The sequence below is a fragment of the Meriones unguiculatus genome (assembly GCF_030254825.1).
Source record: "Meriones unguiculatus strain TT.TT164.6M chromosome 13 unlocalized genomic scaffold, Bangor_MerUng_6.1 Chr13_unordered_Scaffold_64, whole genome shotgun sequence".
Taxonomy (NCBI): Eukaryota; Metazoa; Chordata; class Mammalia; order Rodentia; family Muridae; genus Meriones; species Meriones unguiculatus.
The window spans coordinates 31,632-49,528 of NW_026843669.1; the positions used below are offsets into that span (position 1 = coordinate 31,632).

General features: G+C 36.2%; 1 protein-coding gene across 1 annotated transcript; it reads left to right on the forward strand.

The window, feature by feature from the left end:
- Positions 1 to 2,843: 2,843 nt before the first annotated feature.
- LOC110542576 (vomeronasal type-2 receptor 116-like) lies at positions 2,844 to 16,516 on the forward strand (the record flags this gene model as incomplete). Its single annotated transcript, XM_060376608.1, is given in 6 exon segments — positions 2,844 to 3,135; positions 3,895 to 4,707; positions 7,327 to 7,378; positions 7,381 to 7,553; positions 12,028 to 12,151; positions 15,633 to 16,516. Coding segments are annotated over 6 exon segments (2,338 nt in total), but the record flags the coding sequence as incomplete, so codon positions are not given.
- Between the last annotated feature and the right edge of the window lie 1,381 nt (positions 16,517 to 17,897).

A 17,897-nucleotide genomic window follows, 5' to 3' on the forward strand; every position in this document is an offset into this window, starting at 1 on the left:
ATGGACACCTGAGCACCCAGTCTGGGATCCTCCATGGCAATCTCAAAGACTTTGTAGGGAGCAGAGGTTGACAGCTTTTGGATGCTACACAAAACAGGATTAAGGTTTCAGCTGCCACACAGGGCATCATCAGCCTCCAAACACCAGACTCGTGAGGATTGAGAGATTTTTTTATGGAGGAGAACCATGGGAAAATTATCCTACCTTAGCCAGGCCAAATATGGCATTTAACTCAACAATGTCCATTGTTTGGACATGGATGTATTAGTGGAAGAAGCATGTGGCAATTCATGGTTCAGCATTACCACAGTTGAAATATGATCAATGAAAAGGCCATTTCTTCCCACCTTATTTGTGGATAGCCATAGCTACTGACTCATGAAGTCTGTCAGACAAAGCCTTTCTCATTAAATTCCTTAATTCCATATTCAGCAGAACTCTGAGGGACTTGAGGGAGAGCATCTAATATATTACCATAATTTTTCACTTGAATGTTTTTATTAAGTCAAGTTACACCTTAGTCATATGCCACACTCTCTTCTCCTTCCAATCCAAATCTCTCTCCTACATCACCCTCTCCTATTCTGTCCCATAACTACACACCCCAACTCCTGTAGTCTTATGACTGAGTTTGTCTTCCTCCCCTTTGCTCTTTTAGAGCAGTACCATTAGTGGAAATTGATTAACAAACTGAAAACATAGTCTATGTGAGAAATATCTCCCACTCCCCTAACTACTGGGCCCACATCAAGCCTAATCACCTCCTCGGCTAATTATATGTAGAGGACCTAAGTCCAGGCATGCATTGTCCTTGGTTGGTGCTTCAGACTCTCTAGAACCCTCTGGTCTCTGTTTGAGTGGCTCTGATAATCTTCATGTGGAGTTTCTGTTACACATATATAAATGAATAATTATATGGATATAAACAACTGGATCCATTGTTTAGTCTTTTGTATTACTTTTATGTGATTTGAAAAACATCAGCCCTCAGCTAAAATTGAAAAAAAGAGAGAATTTATTGTTGAATAAATTTGAGAGTCTTTGAACACAATTTACATTATCCCAAATTCTGTGTTATAACATGGAAGCAGCTTCATGCAGTTTTCATAGTAACAGAATAAAGAAAGCTATAAATCCAATACATTGCTGGAAACATCAGAGAGGAGGTTAACAGCAAGATGGAGAAAGTTACCATACAGACCCAAGATATTATATGATGCCATTCTTGTCTTTTAGATTGGCAGAAGCCAGAGGAGTGTTGGCTTACTACTTTCCAAAATTATTTTTTTCATTATCTATAGGAGATCAACTCAAAAGCAGAGGTGTCCAAGAAATGGTTATTTGGGGTTCTGCAGGTATCCTGGACTATGGTAATGAACCCTTAAAACTATTACATTCCAATTTCTCCACATCATTAATGTTTTTATTGCCAGTCTTTGCAGACAAAGGTCTTTCCAGGAGATCTCATTGATACATGTACACATTCATACAGTTCAATATTTTCTGTAGGATAACCCCTGGGAAAGACTCATTTTCTTTCCCTCAGTTGTTCCTAATGGCCTGGTGTTGACCAATACATTCTCATCTGGCCATATATCTCAAGTTACTGTAGTACAAACAAATGGTGTTTCTTCCTGGTGATGGCAGATCTGAAGGCAGAATCGTTCCTTCAGTAGAACCCAGTAGCCTTCAGGTTCATGATTTCTGTTAAGGTCCCTCTCTAATTGTCACCCAGACTCTTTTCTAACACAGGTTTTGAAAGAAGCTTCTGAGAACCAATCTGCAAACAATGAAGGCCATGAGTGAGACAGTTTAGACCACCTACCTGCAACAAAGTTACACATCTTCCCCTTGAGAGCACTTTTGTACTGTCTTAATGTACTTGGGGGTTTCCTTCAAACTTTGAGAAATACCTTTCCATTAGTTACTACTTTTTAGACTTTTGTAAAAATTTATTATTTTTTACATTATGTTTACAAGTGTTTTGCTTACATGTTTGTGTATATACCACTTGTGTTCACGGTTCTGTCAGAGGCCAGTGGAGGACACAGATCCCCTAGAAATGGTGTTTCATATTATTGGAACCTAAAACTGACTACTGAAACTTGAATCAGGGTTTCAAGAGAAGCAGGGTTTCACAAGAGAAGCAAGTAGTCATAACATATCAGTCATTTCTCAAGGCCCCAGAACACTATTTTACACAGGTATATATTTTTTCATGTCCTTGAGTGATTACCTTTTTCTATATGTGTGAATGCCACAGATGTGCCTGGTGCCCAAAGATGCCAGGTGGGGTCTTATGACCTAGAGCTACACATGGTTCCAACGCCACCCTGTGGGCACTGAGAACTGATACTAGCTTTTATTCAAAGGGGTCAGTGTGCTTAGATGCCTGGACATCTGCCTATTCCCCAAAGAGACACGTTAACACTAGGAATGCATACAAACAAACTTGTTACAATTTTTAAGTGAGTATGAAATTGAATCATTTCAAAATAAAAGGACATGAAGTGGTTATTCACATTCCTAGTGAACACCTTAGTAACTCTTCCATATCCCAATGTTTCCATGAACAAAAACATCATCACCACCTACATATTCAGCAAGCATAGGACACAGATAAGTGACAATGCACAGCAAAAAACAATTACTAGATGCAGTTTAATTTCTGAGAGTTTAGTAGCCATTCCATGATGTTCCTGATTTGTCATGGACTTAGTCACAGAAGCTTCATTAGTCATAGGAAAAGTCAAGGAGTAAGACCTCTAGGTTCCTGAATTTGATAAAAACTTTCTGAAGAAACTTGACTATGTATAATCATCTTTCTATCTCTATGTGTTTAGATTGAGATGGAAAAACTATCAAATTATGCTGACCCTATACTTTGCCATTGAGGAAATCAATAAGGAATCTCAATTGCTTCCTAATGTGACCATGGGCTTCCATATCTACAATGCCTTTAATTCTAACAATAGAACCTTGGAGGGCCCTCTGATGTTCTTGTCTGGAAGTAGTGATTTTATCCCTAATTACAAATGCAAAACACAACACAAAGCTCTAGGACTCATTTCAGGAACCAGGCCGGAATTTTCTGCTGCTATTGGAACACTTTTGGAGCTCTACAAAGTCCCACAAGTAAGTTAGAAGAGTATTTTTGTTCATAGTCACATAGGAAAATATTACCAAAAGAAAACAAATAAGTGGTTTATGTTTACTATAGGCAGATTTCAAATAGTAGTGAATGAATTACTTTGATATGGCAATGATTAACAGTGGAAAGGGCGTGGTGAAAAGAATGAGCAGTACATTCTGAGAATTTCAAAGCAGATCACTTAGCAGTGCTCATGAGTCTATTTCCAAATGCTGGCAAGATGTACTGTGGATACCCAGGCTGTATTTGGTCACAAGTCAAACTCTAAAACACAGATATCTATGTGTCCAATTTACCATATAAACATCTCATAACTCATACAGTGGTCAATATATGACATAAGAAAATAGAAAGCATAGAACATGTAACTAAATTAGGAAAAATCCTCAAGATGGTCACCAGTGAAAATGTTCCAAAGAAATTTTAAGATCTCACTCAGGATAATAGAACTCAGAAGAGCGGTCATAGAGAATATCTACTTAGGTATATTTCCACTACTGACTATTGTAAACCTATACTGAAGCAAAGCATTCATCAGAAGGTGTTAGTACAAACAGATAAACTATTGGGTAAGTATAAAGTGTCAGGAAAAATCAAGAGTACAAAGCCCACAGTGTAACTCTGATTACTATCACTCACTTAAACAATTCATATGGGAATAATGAATCCATTTTCTCTATTAGGGTGATGACCCCAAATACCTAGAACATCAGAATCACATTATTTTTTCTTTACTTCTTCAGGTCACATACAGACCTTTTGATACTGAGCTAAGGGACATAGTTACATTCCCATCCCTTTATCAGATGTCTCCTAAAGACAGAGGTTTAACCCATGGGGTGATCTCTTTATTGCTATACTTCGGCTGGAATTGGGTGGGGCTTTTTGTGGTTGATGATCTGAAAGGAAAGGAGTTCCTCTCTCACCTGAAAGAAGAGATGTCAACAGAAGATATCTGTGTGGCTTTTACACAAAACTTCCCTCCTTATTGGAAGCTAAGGTTACAAAATGTTGCTGATTTGGTGGACTTGAACCAACATACACAAGTAAATGTGCAGGTATTCTATGGTGATATTGATGACTTGCTGTTGTTCTGCATTGCTAATAAAATCATTTTAGCCAGAGGGAAGGTGTGGATCATGGCAAAGCAGCACTTCATATATTTAGAGTCTGCAGCAGAGGAGTATCATTTGATAAACTTTTTCAGAGGAAGTGTCTCATTTTCAAAGAAGAGAACTATCCCCGGCTTCAAGAACTTTCTTGAGGATCTTACACCAAACCAGTACCCAGGAGATTTTTACTTCTATAAATTCTGGATGGACGTTTTTTTGTGTTCACTTTCTGCTTTGCCATGTAAAGTTCTTAAACCTTGCCCAGCAAATATTTCCCTAAAGATTAAGCATGAAAAATTTGATATGATGACCATTTCTGAGCCCAGCTATTCCATATGGAATGCAATGCATGCAATGGCCCATGCCCTCGATAAAATGCTATTGAAGAAAACTGAAATGGGATCTATGGAAGACAGAAACACAGACTGGCTTCTACCATGGCAGGTAAGCCTCACTCATAAGCAAGGGAACCTCAGGATCTAACATTATTACTAAGTAATTTACTGTGGTCAATCCAATAAAACATTTTCATCTAATAATTAAAAGTATAAGTTAAAATGGAAAATGGTTCTGTAACAGTGTATGTGTATATGTCTGTAATTGTCTTATATGATTTTGGGACTGAAAGCACTGACTTGAAGACAGTAAGTTTGTATATCTTTTAACAAATGTTTTGTAGTGCAATATGGAATTCTGTAAGAAGTAAATGTAATCCATGTAAAAATAAAGCAAGTTCAATAATCAAAATTTATGTTCATTCATGGAATATGGTCATGTGCCATAAGATATAGACATAGAAACCATATCCAAAGGTGCTTTATCACATAAAATTCAATTTATGTTAATATCACAAGACCATAGGAGGAAATTTTTGTAGTAAATAAATTGCCTGTTCTAGAGTCATGATTAATTGGAAAGTAATTGCTTTTACAAATTCTTTATTCTTAATTGTGTAAAATGAAGTTAGATCCAAACTGTGCTTTCATCTTAAAGGTTAGAGCACAAACAGTGTTCATAAGCCAAGGCTATATCTCCATGCATTAGTAATAAATGGATGTGTTCGTGTTTTAAAACAACAAGATATAAAGCAGGACTCATCCACATATATGAGCCCTGATGATCACCTTCAAATAGGGTATCAAGAAGACTGTTGAACAAGTCAATTTAATTTTAAATTCTATCAAAGATAGATAAATAAAAATAAATTCTGAAAGTATAGTGTATTATGTAATCTCGAGAATCATAGAAAACAATAATATTTAACATAGACAATGACACAGCTTTCCATAGACATGTTGTGATGTCAACATGGCTTTCCAGAGATGTGATCTTAGGTAAGTTACTATATCCCTTCTATAGATAACAGAGTACCTAAGCAAAAGTTCTTTATAACACAAGTTGGAATTAGGTAACACAACATTGAATATCATAAGTTGAAGTATTAACCTGTTTAATTTGTTAGACATGTAATTAAATCATGGTGGAGGCATGACTCAGCAGTTATAAGCATGTGCTTTTCATGAAGGTTACCCGAGTTTAATTGTTGGCACACATCTGGTGGCGAATAACTGTCTTCAGCTCCAAGGAATCTGACACACTCTTTTGCTCTATGCAGGCTTCAGGCATTAGCTTTGTATGTAAATATATATATACTTGTATGCAATAAACAAAAATAACACATATCCAGATACCTGAGGTGACTCAGTGTTTAGAGGTACTTCATGCTCTTGAGAAGACTCATACTTGGTTCCTGGTATCTAGATAAAAGCTTACAACTGTAACTCCACTTCAGGGGGGATCCAGCACCTTCTTCTGGCCTCCAGAGGCACCAGGCACATTTGTAGTGCATATTGTCCCACATAGTGTTCATATCAAAGCTGAAAGTCAAGTGCTGTGACAGAAAACAAACCAAAGAGAAATGAAGGCAGGCAGTGGGTCTCTTTTCAGTTTCCTGAGTTATAAATGACATAAATTTTGTACATATTTAATATACATTTTTAAATCAATTTGGAGCTTTACATAAACTCCTACTAATATTATCACATCAAGGTACTCTGTATATACATGCATACCTTTTGAAATACACTCATATTCATTGTGTGACATAAAAATGGAGATATCTTAATACATATGCATACACTGAAATGATGTTATTTACATTATTACACAAAATATTTTCTACAAAAATCTACATTTTCTGATTAGACACATTTTGCTGGTGTTGAGGAAGTTCACAGGGCCTTGTTCCCTGTAAGAACAAGGTTTACATTTTCCATAACGTACACATTTCTTCTTGTGTTCAGTAACTCTTGCATTATTTTCATGGGGAGACCTGTTTATCTTGTAATGCCAGGATCACAGGACACTCAGAGACCAACAGGAGATGACTTGATGCAATAACAAGAGAGCTATTAAGAGAGCAATTGTACTTGGGACCCAAGTCTCACCAACGCAGCAATAGAGAAGTGGGACTCTGAGCCCTGAGTGAGCAGGGTTTTTAAAGGGGAAGTCTGTGATCAGGGAGTTTCCATGACAGCAAGTGTAGGGGGGGCACATGCCTTGATATTACAGAATTAGGTAAAAGTTAGAGGGGTGAAGTGACCTTCTCTGAATCACAATTACCTAAGGCATACAATCACAATTGCTATTCTTCTGAACTATATCTGAAACATTGGGGAGAATTTTCTCAGCCGATTCTCAACCAATTCTCATTGAATTTTGCCAGGATGATTGTCTCTATTTTCTATGAAGCATTTATTCTGTAATATTTCCTGGAGGCTGTTGCTAAGAGAGTTAACTTCGTTTTCTGCCAAATGTACATTCTGTGGTATTTCCTGGTACCTGAATTCAGCTCCTAGTCAAGATAGCTCTTTATTTCAAAATGGAGGTATACTCGGGCTAACTTAAACTCCTCAGTCTCACTAAAACAAATGGGGAGACACCTAAACTAAGCCTCTTCAGAAAGATAGCCATGTTTGGGAGAGAGAGAGAATGGATCTCTCTTAAAGATCATCAATCAGTAATTTGTATGGCCCACTCATATCAAATGATGTCTCTCTTCAGCTGCATCCATTTCTGAGGAAAATTAAAGTGACAAATGGTGCTGGAGATGAAATAAGTTTAATGAAAACAAGAATATTATAGAAATGTATGATATTCAAAATTTTGTGGAACATACTATGCATAATTCATTACTAGTTAAAGTGGGAGAGTTTATCTTCAAGAGTCCACAAGATCAAGGCCTTTTCATTAATGAAGTTCTAGTTAAATGGCCAAGCAACTTCAATCAGGTCTGAAATTTTTCGATATTTAATATGTAGAGAAATATTTGTAAAGAATATTAAAATTGATTATGTGATGTCTGTTTGAAATTATATATATATATATAATTTCAGTTTATTTTCTTTACATCCCACGGGTGGTCCCACCCTCCTCACCTCCTAGCTTCTCCCTCTCCCTCTTTTCTGATTTCCCCCAAGAATAAAGGATCTCCCCTCCTACCATATCAACTCTTTCCAACACATAAAGTCCCATCAAGACTTAGTATACCAGCATCCACTGAGGCCAGGCAAGGCAGCCCTGTCAGGGGGAAGTGCTCCAAAAGCAGGCAATAAAGTCCAGGTTAGAACCCTTTTTCCCAGCTCCACTTGCCAGGTGACCCACATGAAGACCAAAGTACTCATTATCTGTATATGTGCAGAGGAACTAGGTCCACATATACATGCTCCTTAGTTAATGTGTCAGTCTCTGTAAGCTCCCATGGGTCTGAGTTAGTCATCTGTTGTTCTTATTCCTGTTCCCTCCAGGTGGAGCCTCCCAGACAACTATCCTGTAAGGCTCTCTACTGTGCAGTGGGTCTAAGGATGGGCCAATTACTGGTTGGACTTACCCTCAATCATTGTTCCCTCTTTATTCCCACTTCTTGTAGGAAGGGTAATGTTTGGATCAAGGTTTTTGTTGATGGGTTGTTTTCCCTTCACTTCAGTAGTCCTGCCTGGCTAGGAGGTGGTAACTTCAGGCTTCAGGTTTTCCTCCCTGTTAGGGGTCTCAGCTAGAGGCACACCCATATCCTCCCGGGAGCATACACTGTCACTGACCTCCATCTTGACAAAGCAATGACTCCCTTTGTGTTCCCTTCTTGTTCCCAGCCCTATAACCTTCCACCTCCATTGTCTCCACATCTGATCCCCACCCATGTTTCCCTCCAAATTAAGTCTCCTTTCCAGTTCCCCTTCTTCACCCACTTCTGCTGTATAATCTATTTCCCCTTCTGAGTGACATTTTGGCACCCTTCCTTGGGCCCTCCTTCTTACTTAGCTCCTTTGGGTCAATGGATTGTAGTATATTTATCTTGTACTTTAGGTCTAATATCTGCTTATAAGTGAGTATATACTATGTGTGTCTTTCTGCTTCTGGGTTACCTCACTCAGGATGATCTTTTCTAGTTCCATACATTTGCTGGCAAATTTCATGATTTCCTTATTTTTAATAGCTGAGTACTGTTTCATTGTGTAAATATAGCACAATTTCTTTACCCTTTCTTTGCTTGAGGGACATAACTGTTGTTTCCAGTTTCTGGCTATTAAAATATAGCTGTAATGAAAATAGTTTAACAAATTTCCTTGTGTATAGTGAATCATCTTTTGGCTATTTGCCCAAGAGTGGTATATCAGGGGTTTTGAGGTAGAACTATTCCAAACTTTCTGAGAAAGTGCAGCTTGATTTCCAGAGAGGTTGTAGAAGTTTCTGCTTCCATTAGTAACAGAGGAGTGTTCCCCTTTATCCATAGCCTCTCTGGCATGTCATGTCACTTGAGTTTCTGATCTTAGCCATTCTGACTGGATTAAGATGGAATCTTAAAGTCATTTTGATTCACATTTCTCTGATGGCTATGGACACTGAGCATTTAAGTGCTTCTCAGCCATTTCAGATTCCTATTGTGAATTCTCAACATGTTTTAACTGGATTATTTTATTTGTTCATGTTTTTTTTTCAGCTCTTTGTATATTTTGGATATTAGTCCTCTATGTGATGTAGGGTTAATGAAGATCTTTTCTCAATCTGTAGGCTGTCGTTTTGTTCTATCAACAGTGTCCTTTGACTTACAGAAGCCTTTCAGTTTTATGAGATCCCTTTTATTAATTGTTAATCTCAGAGCCTATGCTGTTGTTGTTCTATTGCCTCCTATGCTCATGAGTTCCAGATTTTTTCACCATTTTGTCTTCTAATAGATTTAGAGTCTCTGATTTTATGTCAAAGTCTATATCAAAGTCATCCTGGATTTTGTGCAGGGTCATACATAAGGTTCTATTTGCATTTTCTACATGCAGGCATCCAGGTAGACCATCAGTTTGTCTCCATGGACCAATCTGTCTGTTTCTTTGCCAAAATCATGCAATTTTTGTTACTATTGCTCTGTAGTATAGCTTGAAATCAGGGATGATCATACTGCCAGAACTTCTTTTATTGTACAGAATTGTTTTAGATAATCTGGGTTTTTTATTTTTCCATACGAAATTAATTGTTGCACTTTCCAGGTCGGTAAAGAATTGTGTTGAAATTTAATGGGAATTGCACTGAATCTGTAGATAGCTTTCAGCAGGACTGCTGTTTTTAGTATCTAAATTCTACTGATCCACAATAATGGGAGATCTTTCCATCTTCGAAAAAGCTTCACTTTCTTTTGTTCAAATACTTGAAGTTCTTGTCATACAGGTCTTTCAAATTCTTTGTTGGAGTTACACCAAGATATTTTGTAGTATTTGTGGTTATTGTAAAGTGTGTTGTTTCCTTAATTTATTTCTCAGCCCTATTGTTGCTTGTGTACAGAAGGTCAACTGAATTTTTTTGAATTTTTTAGTTAATTTTGTATCCAGACACTTCACTGAAATTTTTTAGCCACTGGAGGAGTTCTGTGTTAGAATCTTGGGGGTCACTTATCATCTGTAAATAGTGGTAGTTCATGTTCTTATCTTCCAGTTTATATCCCTTTGATTTCCTTCACTTGTTTAATTGCTCTAGGTAGAAATTCAAGCACTGTATTGAGATATGGTGAGATTGGCAGCCTTGTCACTGATTTTAGTGGGAACGCTGAAGTTTCTGAACATTTAACTTGATGATGGCTATTGGCTTGCTGTACATTACCTTTATTATGTTTATGTATGTGCCTTGTCTCCCTGACTGTGTGATGTCTCTTTAAAAATTTAAAATGATTCATATATTCTATGATCCTAGCTCTATTGTTATTGTGAGTTTGTGTGTGACTGAGCACATATACTTGTTAGGTCCACACCCAACACTGGTTATCTTCCTCTGTTGCTCACCCTTATATTTTTATCAGTCTCTCTCTCTGAAACCTTTGGTTATTGATTTTACAGTATTCAGTAGACAGAGTTTCCTTGACTTTCTTACTGTCTTTATGATCACAAAATTCCTATTAGAGGTATATTTTCTTCACCCAACTTTTATTTCCATCTCTTCAGCATGATAAAGTCCAGGTATTCATGTTCATGTGACAAGCATGTTAAACACTAAATCAACTCTTCACTCCTATTTGATTACTTTAATTCAGAAATAAACCAGCATTTCACAATTATGTATATCTATATATGCACATACAAATATACATAAAAACAAGTACTTCCTATAGATAGATCTACCTGAATTGAATTTCAGTGTGTGTTCATTCATGCTACAGTGAATGACTGAATGTTCTTGGTTAAATATATAGATGTGTAAGTGTGTGGGTTTTTTTGTGTGTACACGCACGTGCATACAAACCTATGTATATAATCACATATTTTTATTATACATGCATGATCATGCTCAAGCATCCTTCCATGCACACAATTTATACTAAAGCATATCAATAGTTTTACAAGCTTGTGAACTAGCATGAACAATAAACTATGGATTTAGATACAACCCATTTCTGTAATCAATGTATATGAGCTGCCAGAAATATGTGTCAGAAACTTGTATTTCTCTGCAAAAGCAGTGTGCACTCTTAACTTCTGAGCCAGTTATCCAGAAGCATATTCCTGTTAATATATTCATATTTATGAGACAGAAACTGAATCCAAATCAAGGCAGAAAAGAGGTCTAAGAATAGACAGAAATAGTTCCTCTCCTACACAATTTCTAACATATAACAAACTAAAGTTGTCTTAGAAGTTTAGTACTTAATATGATTAATTAAAGTGCAACTGGAAAAAATCTTATGTGACAATGTCACTAATGTTTGAAAAGAAAGCATAGAACTATTCCTAGCATTGAGAGTCAAGGGTAAAAGTCACAGTAATAGATCATATTTCACCAAAGACCAAACCATCTTTCATGAGAAAATTGAACTTCCTTTTGCAGCTGAAGGAGAGTATGCGGGTATTACTACAGGACTAGAAATGTAAAGGTAGAAATAGATGAGGCAGGAGTGACTGGATTTCTGTCTGACAATCCAACAGTTCCATAATTTATATGAAAAATGAGTTCTGGCTTGCTACCTCACAGGAGAGAATATATGGATATTGTACACATTTTGCAAAAGCTAGGAAGAAGTGAGTCATAGTTTAGACACCATAAAGGGATGTTGAACATTTAGCATTGGGAAATGTGCTAACTTACTCCATTCTACACTCCCATATTAAAACCTCTGAGTTCCTCATAAATACATAGATTTTACATAGGATGTATGCATTTAAGCTATTTAGCATAAAGTATTTTAAATTAATGTAAAATATTACTACGAGTTTTTCTGTATTGCCTCAGACTCCTCAATCTGTATGTGCACAGAGCTGTGGTCCAGGATTCTGGAAAGTTCCACAAGAAGAAAGACCTGTCTGCTGTTTTTCTTGTGTATTTTGTCCAGAGCAGCACATTTCCAAGTAGACAGGTATAAAAATAATATCTTTCCTCAAACTGCTTGGGAATGTAGAACAGGAAATCTAAGAAGTGACCATGGTGTCATAATGTAGTGCTCTTCCCTATGTCTCTTTCACTCATTCCTGCATCCATTAGTAACCACTGCTGATTCCTCTCAATGTGTGAAGGTTTGAGTGGCAGTTCTCTTGCTATTGTGTCAAAATCAACCTACTTAAAAATCAACCTACAAAAAAACCTACTTTCCTTTTGGTGCCTAGAATGGCCATCTCAACTCTTACAGTGATCCATGCAATAGGCTCCCCATTGAATGTGAGATATCCAGTTGTCCAAGGACAAATTATATTTCTGTAATAAACAAATGTAATGATTGGTGCCTGAAAGTAACTCCAGGAAAAGTAGATGTGTAATTGTTTCCTCAATGCACAAGAAATGGAACAGCAATTAAAACAATTATAGTTGACATTTCAAGTATCAACAATAGCAGAAAAAGCCAATCATCGTAAGTAAAAGTATGGCTGCCTGTGGTCAACCGTGTGATAACATATACATGTAACATTGCATGGAATGAGCAAGTAGTATTTATGAATACAAACACACACACACAAAGACACAAATACAACATTTAATGAGAAAGAGTCCATGAATTTGAGAGATAATAAATATAACATGGGTCCAGGAGAAGGTCTGGAAAGAAGAACAAAAAGAGATATAGTGAGGCAAATATGTTATTTTAAATTAAATTTTTTATAAAAAATAAAGTCAGAGGGAATACGCATTATTATAATGATGAGAATCTGTTCTTATTTATTAAACTGAAAAAAGCCAACCCTTAGGCAATTTTATAAGAAACAGAACTTTTTATCTTTTATTTAAAACAATAAAATGTTGAAAGATTAATTAAATATTTCTTTATATTCTACAATAAAATGCTACCATGGGATAAATTTCTTGCAGTGTGCTATATGACTTCAAGTGTGTTGAAGAGATAAGGAGAGAGTGGGCATCCTTGCCTTGTCCTTGATTACAGTGGGATTGGTTTAAGTTTCTCTCAATTTAGTTTGATGTTGGCTATAGCCTTGCTGTATACTGTGCCTACTGTGTTTAGGTATGTAACTTGTATTCCTGATATTTCCAAAACTTTAAACATGAACAGGTGTTGGATTTTGTCAAATAATTGTTAGGCATCTAAGGAGATGATCATGGGTTGTTGTTTTTTCTTTCAGTGTGTTTGTATGATGCATTTCATTGGTGGATTTCCATTGATTGAACCATCAATATATGCCTGGAATGAAGACTACTTAGTGGTAGCAGATGATACCTTTAATGTGTTCTTGGATTCTGTTTGCGAGTATTTTATTGAGTATATTTGCATCAATGTTCATAAGGGAAATTGGTCTGAAGTTCTCTTTCTTTGTTGGCTCTTTCTGCAATTTAGGTGTCATGGTGACTGTGGTCTCAGAGAATGAGGTTGGTAATGTTCCTTCTGTTTCTATTTTGTGGAATGGTTTGAAGAGTATTGGATTTAGTTAGCACTTCTTTGAAATTCTGGTAGAATTCTTTGCAGAAACCATCTGGCTCAGGGCTTTTTAGGAAGAGTACTTTTGATGATTACTTCTATTTACTTAGGGGAGATAGGCCTATTTAATTTATTTACCTGATTTTCATTTCACTTTGGTAAGTGGAATCTATCAAGAAAATTGTCCATTCTATATAATTTTTTTGTAAAGTATAAGCTTTTGAAGTACCACTTAAAGATTCTTTTTGATTTCCCTGGTATCTGTTCTTATGTCCCACTTTTCATTTTCTACTTTGTTCATTTCAATAGTGTCTTTCTGCCTTTTGTTACTTTGGTTCAGGGTTTGTCTATGCTGTTGATTTTCTCAAAGAAATCAGAAAACGGTTTTGTTGGCTCTTTGAATAATTTTGGTTTTATTGATTTCAGCACTGAGTGTGATTATTTCCAGCCGTCTACTCTTCTTGGCTGTGTCTATAACTTCTTCATTATTTTTTTAGGTCGTTCACATGTGTGAGAGCCTTCTTTTAGGATGGCAGTGTTGCAGAATAATTGCAGTCCAGAGACATAGAAAATACATGAACTTGTCTTTTATGAATAGAAAATACTAATAAATAATTCCCTTCACTATATGTATTATCATCTATGCTATAAAGTAGAAAAATGTCTATTTTAGTCAATTTATCTTATTTACTGAGTTTTATTTCATCAGGAATGTACGGTCAATTGCCTCATATCTCTAAACAACATTTTCAGGGAGTTCTCAGCCTATAATAAAAGAAACAAGAGATTTACCCAAATCTCTTGGCCTCTCAGGGTTTGCATATTGTCTTTGTTTACCCTGCACCAATATACTGTTTAGGGGTATATACCCCAAGAAAACTCCTGAAATAATGGCCTCATCTCTCTATCTGCTTGTCTGTGCTTAATGATCTGCAAGCCTTGTAAAGATTTCCAAACAGTGGACAGATAAAGTTTAGAATTTTCATAAAAAGACATAAACATAACTTCTGTAGAAAAAAAACAAACAGAAATTGAATCATAGTGCAGAAAGTCCCCTGTAATGCAATACATAGAAAAAAACAGTTAGATATAGAATAAGAATGATCGTAACAATCTGGAATTGTGTCAAGCAACGGTGCTGGCTTTATGAATCTCAACAATTTCAGTGAATTTGGCTGTGTCATTCTCCCTTATGATTTAATATTTTATAGATTTATGGTACTATTATATGACATGTAGGTCATTTTTTTAGTCTTCAGAATATTACTGAAAGAACAAGAGTGAAAATTAGAATAATTCCCAGGATTATTCTAGAATTAATAATGAAAGATTATGATTCCTGTCCTGAGTCAAAGGATGTTAAAGATATAGAAATTTATTTGCAACCTCCACAGCTGAGATAGGTACTGATTGATCTGAGCAGATAGCTCTGTTTTTTTTATGCAAGTGTTGTATATTTCCTGCCAAATCATTATTCTTCCATAGTCCATGGAGGTCAGATCTAACTTATTCCCATGTTACCTTAGAAAAAAATATATAGAAGTGGGTTAACAAATATCCACTGAAACTGTGAGTAACAATAAAAATGAGAAGAACCCATAATGGTGGAATCAAGGAAGTATATTTTTTTACACAGATGTGATCAAAATACTTTGTGTACATACTTAGAAACTCACAGTATATAAAAAAAGCATTTGAAGGATTGCTTGACAGCATTACTTCATCTGAATAAGAATAATATATTTATATATTTCACTGCCTTAGAGAAACTGATAAATTCTTCAGCAGAAAGCTTATTATGAATTAAACAAGATAAACAGTAGAAATGGGAATTATAAAGAGATCCTTCCTTGGCAGAATCAGGAAGGAGAATATGCCAGGCTACACACATCAATGGAAAGCACTCTCATGAACTAAATGTGCAATGACTAAATAATTGTAAAAGCTGAAATGTTGATTCACATCCTCCCCACAGATCAGCAGGTGTGCATCCCTCTCCCAAGTCAAGAGTACCCAAACCCTGAGAGAAACTATTGCCTGCCCAAAACAGTGGCTTTCTTCTCCTTTGAAGATCCTCTGGGCATGGCTCTAGCCTGCACAGCTCTGTGCTTATCAGTCAGCACAACTGCAGTTTTGGGGATCTTCCTTAAACACCAAGAATCAGCCATTGTTAAGGCCAATAACCAAACTCTCAGCTACATCCTGCTTATCTCCATCCTCTTCTGCTTCCTCTGCTCCTTTTTCTTCATTGGACACCCAAACAATGTCTCCTGCATACTGCAACAAATAACATTTGCACTTGTGTTCACCTTGGCTATTTCTACCATTTTGGCAAAAACTATAACTGTAATTCTGGCTTTTAGAGTAATGAAACCAGGGAGATCAATGAGGTTGTTTGTGTCAGGCATCTATAATGCTGTCATCCCCATCTGTGTCCTGATCCAACTAATTCTCTCTGGAGTCTGGCTGGGAACCTCTCCTCCCCATATTGACACAGATGAACACTCTGAACATGCTCATGTCATCATTTCATGCAACAAGGGCTCAGCTACTGCTTTCTACTGTGTGCTGGCTTACTTAGGGGCCCTGGCCCTAGGGAGTTACACTCTGGCTTTCCTAGTGAGAGATCTGCCTGACACATTCAATGAGGCCAAGTTCCTGACATTCAGCATGCTGGTGTTCTGCAGTGTCTGGGTCACCTTCATCACTGTCTACCAGAGCACCAAGGGAAAAGCCATGGTGGCTGTGTAAGTCTTCTCCATCTTGGCCTCCAGTGCAGGACTTCTGGGATGCATCTTTTTCCCAAAGTGCTACATTATTCTCTTAAGACCTGATAAGAACTCTTTGAGATGTATTAAAAACAAAAAAATAGCAAATAAAAATTGGATCATTTTGATGTATTAGTTTTCTAATAAAACTCATTAGTATACTAAAATTAAATTATGTATATACTTTTAAGTAACCTTTTTCTGAAATGTATATTTAAACATAAATAAGAACTCCTCACTTTGTCTCACAATCACAGACATTCTATTTCAGAATAGAAGCTGCTGCTGAAAACACATTTTACTAAGTTATGCATGTTACTTATTAATTTATGGACAATATATATTCAAAATGTAATTACATGATAGTAATTGAGATAAACAGTACATGAACTAAATACTTGTTTTCTTTGTTATTTTGAGGAGTATAACAGGGCTTTGGGTGGTATTTGAGATTCTTCTATAGAACAGGGATGAAAATCAATCTCTGGAATAGGGAGGGGTGTTTTTTATACAGGTTGAGCCATTCCAAAAATCAGAGTAGAGAATTTTCTAAAAGGAAAAAATAAATAAATCTACTACTTGGCCCTGCTCTCCTTTTCTAGACATATGTAAAATGACTCATCATCCCACTCTAGAAATACTTGTTCAGTCACCTTCATTACTATTGTGTTCACAATGTGTAGGAAATGGAAACTCATAAATATGCTTAACATGATAAATATCATACACATAAATAGTTGTAAGTAGAAAAACCATAATTTAGGTAACCCATATCCAGAAGACAAATATCTCTCATTCTCTACTCTGTGGCATCTAACTCCAAAGTTTCAGATGTGAGTATCACCATGGAATAACTTCAGAAACAAGAAAATATGTTGGGCAAGCAATAAAATGGTGGGTATAATTGATCTGATTGGGATAATGTAGCGAAGGTCCCCTAATTATCAAGGTGGATAAATATGAAAGAAGGAAGTGGGACAAATAACAGTAAATATTTTTAAGAGTTTTAAGCAATCATATTGTGACTTATCTACTTAAAATCCCTATAATACATGTAAGTCCATGCATGAATATGTTAGATGTTACAACCTAAACATTTTTAATAATGCACATAGATAAGTATAGTTCACCACTGTCAGAAGAAGCTTTTCTTTGCAACAGCAATCATGACTGAAAAGCACAACCAATCACAAGGCATAATTCTGAAGAACTCTCACACCTGATAAATCTACAAAACAATACCCAGATTTAAGGCTCAGAGATCATGCAGAATAGGTGATGAAAAAATTATATAAGGCGGAGGATCAGAGTATGTTCTGGTAATGTGTCTCCTAATAATACCAGAAGCTACAGCCATAAGACAAATCAATATAAAAAATTAAAAAAGGCTTACTAATATATCTGCATAAACATGAACTGAATAATGGAAAATGCCAATCGGCATGCAAAAGTGGCCCAGGAAGAAACCATTG